Source organism: Pteropus medius, unplaced genomic scaffold (assembly GCF_902729225.1).
Source record: "Pteropus medius unplaced genomic scaffold, Ma_sr-lr_union100, whole genome shotgun sequence".
In the NCBI taxonomy this organism is placed as follows: domain Eukaryota; kingdom Metazoa; phylum Chordata; class Mammalia; order Chiroptera; family Pteropodidae; genus Pteropus; species Pteropus medius.
The window spans coordinates 547,090-562,543 of NW_024348533.1; the positions used below are offsets into that span (position 1 = coordinate 547,090).

The window sequence follows — 15,454 nt, forward strand, 5'->3', positions numbered from 1 at the left end:
CTGATTTTGTAGTTTGCGATAGTACAAAATTGAAAACAGCATAAATGTGCATTACTCTGGGCTCACTGAAAAAACCGGGACTAAATAGACAAGGCAGATAGCTTCCTGTCCCTAGCAAGCTAACGAGAAGATGCATGTGACCTGGAGTCCAGGACGGGTCCTCCGGTGTGAACAGCCGCAGTTTACCAGCTCTGACACCATTGATATGTTTTTAGAGTGCGAGTCTGTACCCACGTGTACAATCGAGCTGTCAAAGGCTCCAGGTGGCCGCACACGCTGCAAACACTAGGCCTCCGAGGAGGGTTGGAGTTTACTCTCGGCTTCGGAGACAGCATGGTGGAGGGTGAGGTCCTAGGAGAGTGTTCTTTTCTAAAATCTTTTCCCCTCTCTCTCATTCTCTCCATTTCTTCATCCTCCTCCCTCCTCCTCCCTCCTCCTCCCTCCTCCTCCCCACGCGCGCATACAACACTAAGCGCGCCCCCTGGTGGGAAGAGAGGGAAAGAAAAAGGGGTCGCGGAGGGGAGAGGGAGAAACTCTAAAGGGACAACGCAGAGAACGCCAGGAGGTAGTTACTGCCCATGCGGTCCCGGAGCTCTCCTCCCTGAGTCATGTACTGCGGGGCAAACCCTCCTGAGGCTGCTAGGGGCTGCCTTCGCTCATGCTGGTGGCCAGATGGCGCCCTGTGTTCACTTTTCTCCTTACCTTTGCACACACAGTTCTCCACCCGGTACAGCTCTTCCATCCTCATCCCTTGGTTCTCAGCTGACACCTTCTCTAACTCCACCCAGGTCAGACCCCTTGGCATGTCATCACCTTACAGCACCCCAGACGGCACCTCCCTATGAACAGAACTGCTCCTTGTGATTTCTATCTGCCATCCACCTAGGCTATGGCCTCCTTGACAGCACAGCACCTGTCTTGGCTCGCCCAGTGCACCCAGTGCCTAAAACATGCTTGGCACCTGAACAGAGGTAGCACTTGGGAGCCATGACCTGTGCCGGAGTGAGGCTAGCCATGACACTGACCTGGTCGAGGCTGAGCAGAGAGAGTTTATTAGAGAGGCAGGGGGCGAACACATATTTACACGGGCTGCGCAGGGTCACTAAAAAAAGCAGAGGCAGAGACGGGAGGTTCTGGGAGCGGTTCAGACGAGTTCCACCTTGGCATTGGGGTACACCGCCACCACATCGTAGCCCTCCGGCGGCTTGACCCGCGCCTTGGCGTGGCTCTCGCAATAGAGCCGCTCGTCCAGGAAGAAGTAACCGCGCTGCTTGAGGTTCAGGCCGCAGTCGCTGCACATGAAGCACTCCGGGTGGTACAGCTTGTCCCGCGCCTTGACAATGGTGCCCCTGACGGGAGACCGGCAGGAGACAGCACGTCGGGCGGGGTCAGGGGAGAGCTGAGGTCGGTGGGGAAGGCTGGGGAGGGTACTCACACGATGCCGTGGCCGCAGCGGGTGCACTCGGGCAGCCCCTGTAGGCCACTCAGCGGGGTGCCCAGCTTGCTGGCGGTGGGTTTGAGGTTCCGCGGGCTGCCAGGCCCAGACCGCTCCCCTGAAAGCCGAAGTGCGGGCGGCATGAGCCCGGTGCGGACAGACGGAGGTCAAAAAAAGGAAAAACTTCACTTTTGCGGGTGTGGGGCTGGGCCCTGCTTCCAGGACCACCAGCAGACTGAACAGTGGGTTTGGAGAGCTTGGGGCCAGGGGCCGAGATAGAGGCAGCACACCTAGGAGTGTGGGAACGTGAGGCGGAGACAGACGGGGGAGGGGAGAATGGCAGGGAGGTAGGGTGTGGGTCGCCAAGGTGGGGCTGCGCCCCCCTTACCCCCGAGAAGCTGGAAGGCAGGTGGGGTAAGGCGGCGGGTGTCTTACCGCCCTCACCAGCTTCCAGCATGCCCTGCAGATAGCGGAAGGACCCTGACTGCTTGGGCTCCGCGGTTGGGAGCTCGGCGGGCTCTCGCAGCATCCTGTATACCTCTGAGCCCAGGTCGATTCCGCAGTCGCGGCTCCGCGGGAGGCCTTTGGCTGGGTCAGTGCTGAGCAAAAGAGATGCACAAAGGGACAGGGCTGCAGTACCAGCCTTCACTCTGCCACTTCAGGGGTCTGGTGAAGTTTCATAGGTCAGAATGTAAGCAGCCGAGACCCAAGGATTAAGTGTCAGGGGTCAGGATGGGACCTGGTGAGATTTAAGATGGGATCTAGGTGTGGCTGCAGAAACCACATCTCAGCACTACCTGTGGGGTGGAGACACTTGCAGGGTGCTCATCTGTGACAGTAAGGTGGCCTCACTGCTGCTGTCATTGTGAGGGGCTGGGAGGCGAGGTGACTGCCCATAAGGAGATCCCAGGCTTGGCCTGCCATCTTCTGGCCCAGTCCCCAGGGCTGAGGGCCGCCTGCTGGTCGTTGGACTGCCATCCTATGAGAGAGAGGGGCCTGAGGCACTGGAAGACCCTCTGGGGTGGGGTCTCTGGCCATTCCTAGTGCACTTCCCGACTACCCTGCTATGCCAGGCCTTTCGTGGATGGATGTTGGCTGGCTACCCCTGCTCTGGCAACTCTGGGCACTGGTGCCCAACCATGTAGGGGGTCTGTGAGGAAGGGCTGAGAATTGGTCCTGGTTCAGCCCCTGCAGAAATGAGAAATGCTGATGGAAAATCAGACACAAAAGCTCAAGTGCCCGAGATTAAGTCTTGGCTCATGAGTCCTGTGGTGGTTCTGCCACCAGTGCCCATGAGGGATGGTGTTAAGGCAGGGCTATCCCAAGGAGCCTTTTAAGGCCAGCATGGCTGGAGCGAAGTGTGTGGCTTCCTTGTAGAGGTGGTCCTGGTGCCAAACCTTACTACCTGCCAGACGTATGCTGGGTACTGGATGGGCCCATGGCCAGGAACACAAAAAAAGAACTCCTGTTCTGCAGCCAGAAAGGGTCATCAATCACTATGTGCCCAAGGTCTTTTGGTGGGGGCAGGCTGAGGATCAAGGGTGCCACTGTGAGGTGAGACCCCTCCGGGCCTGTACCTCTGCCCCATTCCTGCTTGCCAGGCCAAAATGGTGGCCTTCTGTAGGCATAGCAGCTGAGGAGCTGAGACTGGGCCAGGGCTCAAGGCTCCCTACCCTATACCCTACGGCCAGCCTGATGCCCATGCTGTAACATTTGGGGGAGGAGTGCTCTGAACATGAAAAGAGGGTGGTACCTCTGTGGGTATGGGTATGAATGGGGTCTGGGGATTTCTGTTCCTGCAAAGTCCAGGGCATGCTGCCCCTAGCTTGCAGGCACGTGCCGATGGCGACGTAAATACAGGCATGCACTCTCTTACAAGTATGTTTATAGAAATACACATGCATGAAGACCACACACACTAGCCAGTCTGCCCACACACACTTAGTCACACACACATAGTTACATATACTCAGAGTCAGTGCTGGTCACCCTGGGGATGATCATGCCTGGGACGAGGCTGGTGGCCAGAGAAGCCTGACTTTAGGGTGGGGCCCAAGGGTCCAGGCCATAAAGGTGGTCTCAGCCTGAGTCTGGGAGGAGACATGTAAATTTCTCCTCTGCTCTGCAGTGTGGACAGGGAGGCTAGGTGGGGAGGAAAGGACACCTCACTTGGGGGAATGAGTCTGGCTTGGACTCAGGCAGCCACCAACACTGGGGCACAGTCAAGACTACAGGGCTTTAACCGGACTGCCCCTGCTTTCTGCAGGCTCTGAGCTGGACAGGAGCGTGGGGAATGGATGGAGCAGCAGCAGACTGAGGGTGGCGATCCCACTTCCCCCACTCCGACTGACAAAGAAAAGGGTCTCTCCATACCCGTGTGGGCCTGCATCAAGAAGAAAACAGCAGCAAGAGACCTTTGGCCCCACTGGGCCCAACAAAAGCCTGAGAAACCCGAGCACTCTCACACATGTATCTGCAGGGCAGGCAGGCAAGGTTGGCCCAGCCTCTAATGGGGACCAGATGGGCCATGGACCATGGGGGCAGGGCCCAGTACATGGACCATGGGGGCAGGGCCCAGTACATAGGAAGCTTTGACAGGAAGGGGAAGTCAGAGGGACCTGGAAGAAGGGGGCCGCCCTCACCCCCACCCAAGAGGGTGTGAGTCTATTGCAGGGTCATCAGAGCCATGCTCCTCCCATGGCCACCCACATAGCAGCCTCTCTAGGTCTGAACTCAGCGGTTAGGGCACACGTGGTGACCTCGGGGTCTTGGTTTCAGTCTCAGTTCTATCACTCACTAACTGAGCAAGTCACTTCTCTCTGAATCTGTTTCTTCATCTATGAAATGGGGAACATGATGGCCCCTATATCATAAGTTCCTTGTGGGGATAAAATGAGACAGTTGCATACAAAGCGCTTAGCACAGTGCCTGGCACACAGCAAATGCTCGTTGGATGAATGGCTGCCGTGGGTGTTCCTGAGCCCCATCCCTGGATTTCTCCTCTGTGTGGCGCACCTGGTACCACATGCTCCCCCTCTCTGAGTACCCACCAGCTGCTGATTTGGTGGTTGAAGCCTCAGTGGGTTAATCAGGATAATGGGGGTAACTGCTTGCTCATCAGCTCCCGCATGACTACGGTCAGAATGCAGGACACTCAGCTTGGATGGAGGTGAGTGCTGAGTCCAGATGACCAGGCGGCACCTACCAGAGGCCAAGCCCCAGCTCTCTGGTCACCTGGAGAGAGCAGATTGAGTATGCGAGGGCTGCCTGCTCCACCTGGCCTGCCTTAACTCGTCACCTGGTTCTCAGCTTAAATGCCACCCTCTCCAGGAAACCTCTCCTTGTCACTGTCCCTCCATTTTGGGCTGTGCCAAGTGCCTCCTGCATTACCATGAGGCCTGACAGAAGAGTCCCCCATAATCCTACATGGAAGGTGGGCCTGGAGTTCCAGTTGGCCCTGTCATATTCGACTTAGGGGTGCGTGCCAGGGTACCTTGTCATGTCTTAAGGCCAACTGTGGTTTTCTCCTCTTCTGATGGCTCCAGCTGGGCCCACCCTCCACCCCACTGCAGGCAGAGCAGTGTGGGACAATGGGCCCTGTGTCTGTGTTACTGAGGATACAGGCTTGCAGGGGCTGGGTGGGGGTGTTTCTTTCACCACCCATAGAGCTCATGACCTTTTAAGTATAAAAGGCGGGCAGCAGCTGACAGGCTGCCCTGTTGCTTGTGGAAAATCCCTCTGCTTCCATCCTGAGCAGCCTGGTCCTTGAGGAGGTCAGTGAGGGAAAGTGCGGGGGCAGGGGGAGTTGTTCTCCAGGCCCCAGCCCGCCACGCCCACTGGCTGTGAACCCGAGGTTGGCTTCAGCCAGGTGGGTGCCCAAGGCTAAGATGAAACAGAAGAGTACCCCATTGCCTGAGGTCATTCCACAGCTTGAGGTTGTCCCCCACCCTGCCCCCAACCCTGATGACTTCCTCCTGGTCTGGCATCACTGGGCACCACAGTAAAACCCAGTTGGGTGGATGATAGTTCTGAGCCAAGGCCTGACCCTGTCCTTCTCCACCACAGGCCTGGACTCTCCGCCCTGGGCTTGCTCTGAGTCTGTACATACCTGGGCCTCAGGGTCGATGTTGATCCTGTATGCCTGAGCCTTGCTGTCTTCTGGGGCACCAGGCCAACTCCTGCCTTCCGGCCTGTGGCAGAAATTAGGATGGTCAGATATATCTGCTTACCATGCCCACCAGGCCTGAGAACCAGGACCAAGAGGGCCTGGGCTCTAGGTCCAGAACCATCCAGGACCAGGCCTGGCACCATGCACGAAGAAGGACACCAAACCAGTGCTTTCCCCTGCACTAGAATGGTGCCTGTTGTGGCAAGGAGACACAACTCTAGATTTGCCACTGGCCTGGGATAGGGCTGTGTGTCACTTCCCCACCAAATGTTCCATCCCCATCTGGTCTGACACCTAGAGAGGAAGCTGTGGCTTCCCCACTTTCCCCTCCCCGTGGCCCACAGAAGATCAGCAAAGAGGGCTAGCTCACGGCAGGGGGAGCCAGGCCTCATACTTCAATCAGCTAGGAGCACATCCACTCATCCCTCTTCTGTTCACAGCCTCCGGCTGGGCCTGGGGATCAGGCATCCACGAGCTCTGGGGGAGGTGGAATGGAGGCTCTGAGGGGGAGTGCCTCCCTCCTGCTGCTGCCAGCAGAGTCATCACCAAGGTCTGCCCAGCCCAGATGGGAAACAGGCCATTAGGAAATTCCTACTTCACCATAGAAACCAAAAGCCAAACACCACTCGGGAGGGAGAAAAACATCATAAACCTGCCATAAGCAGGGCAGACAGAGCTGAGAGACTGCAGGCCTGGGGCCCAGTCTTGCCACTCAGTAGCCCAGTGAGAAGGTGGGCCAGGAAGGTGCTCAGACCTTGGACTGGCGGGTGGATGTGAACTGAGGCTGGTTAGACCAAAGGGGAATAATGTCCCCCACTCCACTCACTTAGCACTTCCTCACCTTCACACATTGCTTGGCCCGCTGCAGGCCATCTCTCACCCCCAAAGCCTTCTGGAGGTCTGTGGCACCAAAATTCTGCCAGGGCAACACCATGCGCACTGGCATCTAGCTCCAGCCCCCTCAGCCAGGCTTCCAACTCACAGCTCTCACTGTGGCCTCCACCAACTCAGAACTCCACTGGGATGAACTGAGAACATCTCATGTGGCCGTTTGGCCTTTTACTTCCCTGAAGTTCTGCCCAGAAGAGAAGTACGAGCCTGAGGTCTGAAGGTCAGAGGACACAAGGTACCCAAAACTATGGGGGTGACTCAAGGCATCAGATCAGATCATGCATCAGCCTTCATCCCCAGGCCTCTGTTTCAGGCTGAGTAGGTGGCTCTATCTGCCATCTTTAAGCAAAATGACAGCCAAACGGGTAGGCTGTGCATAGGCATCTTGTACCACGTGTAATGGGCAACAGAGGCCCCACCAGAGGCACCAGGGCTGGACCTAACACCAGAAGGGTCCTGGACCTACAGAACATTTCCCGAAAGTATGGGTTAGCTTGAATTGTTGGACACCTGGCTTTGAGTTCCAGATAAAATGAGCATAAGCAGGGAAGCTGGGCCTTTACTTCACTTTTCATCCCATGGAGAAGTCTGAGGAGGATTATGGCCCTCTGTACACAAGAGGCCAGGCGAGGAAGCTGGTCTGGATAGAGCTCGTGTTGGGGGGCCTTTGGGGCCCAGGCATAGCAGGCAGGATAGAGAGCAGGGTCAGAGGCCTTGCAGGTGAGAAGGTGCCCAGGAGAAGAGATACTGGCCCAGAGGGTCAAGGTGGCCCCAATGTCTTGATCCCCCAGAATCTGCATGTGTGAGAATTGGGGATAGAAAGCTGGAGGAAAAGACCCCAGGTTTTCATTTCAATTGAACAAACCTGTTATGTCATCATCGCTCAATCCTCAGATCACAAGACAGTCCCCATCATGAAATTGAGAAAGCTAAGAGCTCTGAGATTAAATCACTTGCTGAAGTACAGCAGTTCCCAAGTGCAGAACTGGGACTGGGACTGTGAGAGTAGAGAATGTGTTTGCAGCTGCCCCATGGCCACGCAGCATTTGGGGGCTGAAAAGCCCAGGGTGGAACAGGTCAGTGGACCTCTGGTTCCATCCATACCTGGATTGGAACAAATGACCAGGGAAGGGAGGAAGGAAGGAAGGGGGCCCTCCATCCTGCCCCCATCCTGCCACCCTGCCCTGACATCATTCCTCTGGGAACCTCCTGACTCAGGCCCCCTGTGAGCCTCCCCACCCCCACCCCAGCCCCACTACTGCCAGGGCTTCCCTTGTTCAGCCATGAGAGTCAAGGCTGGAGGTGAGTCAGGGCCCAGGAACCCAGCCAAGTGGAGCGGCCTCAGAGGCCACTCGTGGGCAGAGCAGAGCTGATGTTTCCCTGGCCAGCTTGTACCTCAGTCTGGGAGAGGGTGATGATGTGATCCTGTTTTATGGAGAAGGAAACCCAGGCTCACAGAGGTCATCCGGGTACCCAAGATCCCACAGAGTCTGGATGAGGATCGGCTCTGCTAAACTGCCAGGCTGAGGCCCCCTCACTGTGGGCCAGGTGGTGTGCACAGGCCCAACACCTCCAGCTGGACCCACTTAGCACTGAGAGCACAGCCAGGGGCCCTGACTCCAACCTGCACCCAGGCCTGGGCCAGACACAAACAGGGGCTAGTTCAGAAGCCTTCCCACCATGTTTGATGGCTCTGAGCGGATGGATCATCCCCTGCCCTGCCAGCTCTAAGGCATGGTTAGTTGGGTTGTGGTTTGGGGAGGCTTTCCCCACACATGTCCACAGGGGGTCATGGAAAGTCCCTTCGAGCAGTGGCAGAGTTCAACAGTTATGTCTGACTTCTCTGGATCCAGGCAAGACAGGAGGCAGGGAGATCGCACTCGGCCAGGACCCAGACAACTGCCATCAGAGCTGAACAGAGATCCAGGGCCCAAGCATGGCTGGGGATGCCCCAGGTGGACCTTTTACCCATCTTAGACCATCTACAGGGCATAGAGAGAACTTGGTGACCCCCAACCCCCTCTTCAAGATGGGCTGTACAGCATTACACAGTCCATGGCATCCAGATTTAACCAGGACAGAGGCATGGACCATAGTGGGGGACAGCTGAGGCAGAGCAGCTGTGGGGCTGGTAGGAGAGGTCAGCTGCCAAGTAGAAAGCGCGGTCTCTGGGGGTGGGAAAGACCTGAGGTCAACTTGTGCTTCCCAATTCCCTCTCTGTGTGGCTTTAAGCACCTTCTAGTCTTTCTGAGATTTGGTTGTCTCTTCTGGAAAGTGGGGAATATTAGGTTTTACCCTATTAACTTGGTTTGAGAGTTCATTTATTTATTTATTTTTTTAGGCGAGGCAACTCTTGGTCGATCTCACAGATTGCAAGGACCTTGTCAGCTTACAATCCCTTATTTTTTATTTTTTACGCCTACAGCACCTCGTCTTCCTAGGTGGTCTCTCATCCAAGTACTAACCAGGCCCGACCCTGCTTAGCTTCCGAGATCAGACGGGATCGGGCTTGTTCAGGGTGGCATGGCTGTAGACTGGTTTGAGAGTTCAATGAGGTGTTGGACAAGAAATGGAAATGGTCAACAAGCTGGTCACTCAGGGGCGGGGAAAGGACTGATGTCGCCTTCCGCTCCCCCCGCCCCCCACCAAGAGGCTATCCAATGTCTTATTTTAGCCTTGATTTGGGGCTGCTTACCCCCTGCCATAAGTCCCTCAACACACTTTCATCTCTGAGTTAAAAGGAGGCTTCTTCCTTCTTAAGCAACCCCTGTACCTAGTACCTGCCAGCCCTCTGTGAAAGCACTACTCCTTAGGACTGGGGTGCATCTACTTCCAGCTGCCAGTCTGTACTCCTGGGTCACAAATTCACATCCACTTCCTCTGAGGCAGAGAGGTTGTGTGAGGCTCAGCTTACCCAGGATGTTGGCCACTCATAACATCCTCCCCTTAAATCTCCCCCCGACCCCAATTATCTTGGCACAGCCTGTCCTATTCATACCTGCTCACAGAGAGTGTGAGGTGGTCGTGGCAGCCTTTGATGCGGTTCTGAGCCTCCAGGTGTGTCATGAGCTCTGTGCTCTCACCATTGATGGCCTGGATCAGGTCTCCAGGGCACAGGGCAGCCAGGGCAGCCTTGCTGCCAGCATGGACCTGTGGATGGACAAGCCAGATAGCTGGGCATTCGTCATTATGTGGCCTTGCTGCAAGGTTTTGCTTTTGCCCCTCCCCCCTCAGAACCTGGTCAGTGTGGCCCTGGTGCCAACATAACCTGTGCTAGGCAAGCCAAGACACTGGTTGAGTTCTCACGTGGCCTTGCTGCAGCTTTTGCTCTAAACATCCCCAACTCCAGCACCTGGAGGCCTGGTGGGGTACGAGGGCATGTGAGAGGGGCTTCCTCTGACTTGGGACAAGTGGGATGTCATTCTTACAACCTGTGTATGTGCGCAAAGACATGCAAGGGAACAGAGAGACACGTGTGCTCCTAGATACATACAAAGCATGGACATATCACAAATACCCTACAGAGACAGTGCCCCACCCAGCCAGACCTTACAGCAGCCCCTTGACCCACATTCAAACCCTTAGTGACCTTTGCTCCCTACTTGTTTCCTCTCATCCCCATTCACATTCGCTTCCCCTCACACTCACCTCCACCCACCCATACTTTATTCAGACCACCTGAACGTCCAAGAGGTGCCCATGGGCACCATTTATCTCTCACCTCCACACTTCTGCAGATGCTGTACCTTCTCCCTGGAACATTCTTTCCTTTGACCTCCAACCCTAATTATCAGCGTACTCCTCCTCATCTTTCAGGGCTCAGTCTAGAGAGGCCATTTCCCCTGGGAACCCCCTGCCCCAGGCTCTCATGTACCCTGTGCATCCCCACACCACTCTGTTCCCTTGACATCATTAGTGCCTCATTCTAGGTCTGTGTCATCACCTCCCCAGGCACAACCAAGGCCACCTACTTCCAGCTGCCAGTCTGTACTCCTGGATCACAATTTCACATCCACTTCCTCTGCAGGACAGGCACTCACTCAGGCCACCCCAGTGTCACTATTGACCCCAGAGGGTTAAGCGGTGTCCATATCTGGAGCCTCTTATAATTCTGTTCCCTCGATAAGGGCCACATGGGGCTGGGGACAGGCTCATAGGGAGGCCTGAGTAAGCAGTCCAGGAGAAGTCAGGCAACAAGGCACCCTTCACCCTGTCCCCAGTCCTGGCACAGCCTTTGGAAATATACTGTAGCCATCCTCATTCTTACCCAGCTTCACCAGTGGTGCCTGGCTGTGGCTCAAGAGCTGCCAGTGATCCTGTTCCTATTGGTGGAGGTGGGAGCTTCTGGAAGCCCAGCCAGGCTCAACCTAGCCAATTATCTGTAGAAAGTGGACAAAGCCAAGGTGCTGGCAGCTCCTTGGCTGGAGCCCTGGTATGGGCACTGCCTGAGCTGACCTGCCCTGAAATAGGCTGGCCTGAGGAATGTTCTTTGGGAACATGACACCCTCAGCCGCCAGTCACCATTAATGTTCACTCACAGGGCTTGGGCACCTGCACAGGCCTGTCCTCCTGGGGGTGGTGCCCGTTTGGCTCCATCCCACCCCTCCCCATCAAGGCCCTGCTCCAGGCCCCCTCTCCATCCTGGATACCTTCTCTGTGACATGACCTGGGCTCAGTGCTTTAACATAACTAGCTCTCAAGCTGGTTATGGTAAAGCGGCAACCTCTCAAGCACCTGGTGAGACAGAAGTGCTCTCATCCCTATTTACAGACAAGAAAGAGAGGCCTGGAGGAGGAGCATCTCACTCCAGTCCCCACTGGAGGAGAGGAGCCTTCTTCCTCAGCGGGGTGGCTAGCTGCAGGATGATTCAGCCCGCACAAGGGCGCATTCAGGCCTCTGTGGGTGGGGGAAGTTCTGGAAAGCAGAGGTGGCTGAAACTCTGCCAGTTCCACTAGCCCAGAGAGTTCTGGTCAGAGAGGGCTTGAGGCCAGGAAACGGTGACTCTCCCAACCACCTTTCCACGTATTGTCTCATTAATCCCCAAGGCAAGCCCATTTGCTAGATGAAATAACCAAGGTTCAGAGAAGTACAGAAAGACAGTCAACTGATAAATTGGAGTTAGGATTTCAATGCAGGCCAACTTGTTCCAAGTGCTATGATCTTAACCACTGTGTGCTTCTCTGAAAAAAGGGAGGGAGGGGAGAGAGAGTATCCCTGGGGAGAGAGAGTGTCCCAGGTAGAAGGATTAGCATGTATAATGACTCATCTTGGGGAGAGAGTAAAAGCAGGCTCCTGTGGCTGAAGCATCATTAGTTAGGAGAGAGTGGAAGAGATGAAGTCGGAAGGACAGGGGCCAGACCTGCAGGCCTTGTAGGCCCAGGTGAGAAGCTGGCATTTCTCCTGGGTGGATGGGAATGATGGAGGGTTCTAAGCAGGGAAGTCACAGGACAGTTGAATTCAAACCAATGCTGCTGGCTGCTGAATGTGGGATAAACAGACAGAAGGAAACGAGAGGGGAGCAGTGGGTCAGCTAGGAGGCTGGGGCATGAACCAGCCCTCTCACTGGCAGCAGCTACATCCCCAGCCCCTACTCCACTTTGCCCAGCCTAGAAAGTCAGGTGCCATATTGTTCCACATGATCACAGCAAGCTCCAGTCAGGCCTGGATTCCTGTCCCTGCTCTGCTTCTCTGGGTACATTACCTTAGCCTCTCTGAGCCTCAGTGTCCCCATCTATAATGTGAGGCCAGAGGGAGTTCTTAGTTCTAAGGACTGCTGTGAGGATTATCTGAAACAATTAGGGCAAAAAGCTCCCAAAGGGATTGGGTACACGGCGGTGCTCATTCCAGGCACCAGTTGCTGGGGACCAGGGACCAACACCCTTTAGGGTGGGGCCTGGAACACTGTGGATGCTCCGAAGCCAGCAATGACCACAGTTTGTGGAGAAGAAGCCCTGGACATTGTTCTTGGGGGCTCCCTGAAGCTCGCTGAGGTTGCCAGGCAGCCAGGCTCCTCCCTATCTGAGTGTGGCTGTCCTCACTGGGTGGGGGAGGCTCGGAAGCATGGGAAGGCTGTGTCTTGAACCCCCCTGGTGAGGACACTCCCACTTATTGTCAGTATCTGCAGACCTGCTTTTGAGGTACCTGCTGGGCAAGCTGTGGCCTGTGCTTCCCCAGCCCCATAAATCACCCCAGATCCCACCCAAACCCAGGCTCAGCCATCCTGGCTCCTCAGGACTGAGCTGCTGCCGCGTGACTTTGGGGGACAAGGGGAGTTCTTCCTGGCAAACGGTCTTCCAGCCTGCCTGCCTGCCTGCCTGCCTGCCTGCCTGCCAGGGGCCTGTATCCCAATCAGATCCAAACAAGGCCGCCGCCGCTGCCCCTGTGACGTGTGGAGGCCCTTCCTCGGCGGGCAGGCAGCCGCGTGGGCAACAGATGTCTCTGTTCCCTGCCGCCTGCGGCCGTCAGCCGCCGCCACTGAGCCTGTCAGCGGCCTCACGCCCAGGGTGCCTGGCCTCGCCGGCTGGCCTAGCGCCCCTACCAGCCGGCCTCTGCAGTCACACAGGCAGACACAGACACTCACGCACACACACCCAGCAGGTCTCCCTCAGAGAAGTAGAAGATGAAAGGCTCCCGAGTGTGTTAAAGGCCTATCGCACTCAACCCCAGAGACCTGGTGGTGTGGGGTGAAGGCAGATGTGGGAAGCCTCCCAGGACAGCTGGGCCTGCCTGTCACCCTGGTCCCAGAAATGGGATTTCATAATTCCACGCTCTACTGGGTGCCCACACCCCTCTCAAGAACTGGAAAGAAGTGTCTGAGAGGCCAGCCAGCTCAGTCTAGCCCCCACAGTGAGAGGGGTGGTGGTGGGGGAGCAGAAGGTAGGTCTCAGTTCCCCTAACACAGGCCCCTAACGAAAATCAAAGCAGCTGTGTGGGGGCAAGGGATGGCTCTCAGATGGCCCCAGGTCCTCTTTTCCCTTCCCTCCAGCCTGGGAACCCCCAAGCCCAGAGCCTGGGTTCTCTCCTCTTCTGTATTCTACGCTAGGACACCCTGGGGCAGAGTCTGGGTCCCCTCTCCTGGCCCTTCAAACTACAGGACCCCAAGGCTGGGCCAGGATCCCATCTTCCTCAGAATAGGCACTCATTCTGACAGGGCCAGAGTCCTCTCCTCTGTTCCTCTGTCCTCCTCAGATTAGTCACTCCGCAAGGTTGTGCCCCCTCCTCTTCCTCTTCTGTCCTAAGCTTGGGGCATGCATGGCTGTGGAACCTTGAGAAACTGGGCTGGGGGTACCCTGGCCCCTGGCCTTGTGTTGCCTTGAGGGGAGAGGTCTCACAAGCTCATAGTCAAGTCTCCTCGCCCTGGGAATGACAAAGTCCTCCTGGTCACTTCCCCTTAGGTCAACTGAGGTCACTAATGAGAGACTGACTAAAACCAGAGTGGGGAAGTGGATGGATCTTTCTCTTTTCAGGTTCAGGGAGAACCCAGGCCTTTCTGGAGTCCCCCAGCTCTGTGGCAGGCCTCCTTGTCAGGGGAAGGGAACTCTCAATCATTTTGCCCCAAATCTTCAGGCTGGGATTCGTCTAAGCAGTATTTCTGGGCTTCTGTAGATCTGTCCAGACCCCTGGCCCATGACTGAGGTCCTTCCCTGGACTACAGTGACACCCCCCAAAAGAGGCCATCTGGGAGGCTGGTGTCCCCTCCAAAGGATAGGACAGGCAGGCCTAGTCGGAGGGAGGATGGGGGTTGGGGCGACACTGCCCTGCCTGGAGGCCTCCTCTACACTCTGTGGGTCACCCAGGTCAACCCTTGGCTTTCAAGCCTCAGGGACGTTGGGAATCTGGGTCCGAGTCTCAGATCTAGGACATCCCCCCTCCCAACCTGTGGCCACCGGACTCACCCGCGAGATGGTGAGGGGTGCGCTGAAGTCCCGGCCGCCCACCAGGCGGAAGCCCCAGGGTGAAGGGCCGCGCAGAGTCACGGAGTGGGGCATCGCGGGCGGGAGCCGCAGCCAAAGCCTGAGCCGGACACTGAGGAGCCGCCGTCGCCGCCGCTGCCGCCTGGACGCCGCGCCCCGCCCCCCGGCCCGCCCGCTCCCGGACCCCCCTCCGCCGGGCCCCCGCCCCCGCTCCCCGCGCGCCCGGATTGGCCCCGCGGCCCGCCCGACCCTCCCACTTCGGGGGGCTCTGAGGACCCGCCCCTCAGCCCCTCCGCCAGCTGCCTGACACCCCCTCCGCGTTCTCCGAGACCCACGAACTGGGACGGCCCCGACGTCCGGGATCCTGTCCTGGCCTGCGCTCTACGGGCGGTGGACCCAAACCGGGCCGCAGAAGCCCGGGCATAGGCCCTTTGAAGTAGCTCCTACGAGGCGGCGCCCTGGCCCAGGGACGGCCCCGATGGGGGATGGGGCCGCTCCTTGCTCAGAAACCTCCTCAAAGTCCTGGGAGGCGAACCTGTGCCCCCACCCCTCGGTGTGGGGGTGTCCTCGAAGCGAGCACTGATGGGGACCCCCGGGCCTGAACAGGCCTGGGTCAGGAACACAGACCCAGGATGACAGCAGACAGTGCCAGGTGTGGGGGTGAGAACAGGAAGGTACTGAACCTCGTTTGAGGAGGCCTGGAAGGCAATCTGGAAGAGGTGACTACTGACTTGAATCTAGAAGCAAGGTGCCTTGTCTTGTCCTTCCAGGTGTCACTGCTTCCCCAGGGCACTCAAGCCTTCTCTGGCTACCCTCTCTTTTCAGGCCATCTCCCTGTCTTCACAGTCCCCTCCCTTCCTCCTGTACAAAGAACTCGGTTTCCCCAGACTTTCTGGAAAAGTTGTGGGTATGCCACAAGATGGAGAGTGAAATATTTGAGGGAGTGGAATTGTGGGCAGCTTTTCACTTGGGTCCCTTCCCGGTCTTCTCTCTACGCTCAACCATTGTCCTCCAGGGGCGTCCTTGAACAACCTTTGCAGGTGCTGT

The 15,454-nt window shown here is 56.9% G+C and overlaps 1 protein-coding gene and 1 pseudogene across 3 annotated transcripts; both read right to left on the reverse strand.

Moving 5' to 3' along the window:
• Positions 1-1,026: 1,026 nt before the first annotated feature.
• PDLIM4 (PDZ and LIM domain 4) lies at positions 1,027-14,558 on the reverse strand. 3 transcript variants are annotated; one of them, XM_039879962.1, is made up of 7 exons: positions 14,390-14,558; positions 9,493-9,644; positions 5,544-5,625; positions 2,233-2,414; positions 1,871-2,034; positions 1,436-1,553; positions 1,027-1,349 (listed from the first exon to the last, which is right to left on the reverse strand). In XM_039879962.1, the coding sequence occupies exons 1-7, from the start codon at positions 14,480-14,482 to the stop codon at positions 1,145-1,147; spliced, it is 996 nt and encodes a 331-aa protein (XP_039735896.1). In that variant the 5' UTR covers positions 14,483-14,558; the 3' UTR covers positions 1,027-1,144. The 3 variants fall into 3 exon arrangements, with proteins under 3 accessions (XP_039735896.1, XP_039735897.1, XP_039735898.1); XM_039879963.1 differs by having other exon boundaries at positions 1,880-2,034; positions 14,390-14,544; XM_039879964.1 differs by lacking the exon at positions 14,390-14,558 and adding an exon at positions 10,762-10,884.
• Positions 8,911-9,029, reverse strand: LOC120616714 (uncharacterized; annotated as a pseudogene).
• Positions 14,559-15,454: the final 896 nt, after the last annotated feature.

Bases quoted from the DNA above. Each gene is read 5' to 3' on its own strand.
- PDLIM4 (XM_039879962.1), bottom strand. From the start codon at position 14,482: ATGCCCCACTCCGTGACTCTGCGCGGCCCTTCACCCTGGGGCTTCCGC. The intron at 2,415-5,543 runs GTATGTACAGAC...TCTCTCTCATAG, and splicing joins ACATCGACCCTGAGGCCCAG to GATGGCAGTCCAACGACCAG. The intron at 1,554-1,870 runs GTAAGACACCCG...TTCGGCTTTCAG, and splicing joins GCTGGAAGCTGGTGAGGGCG to GGGAGCGGTCTGGGCCTGGC.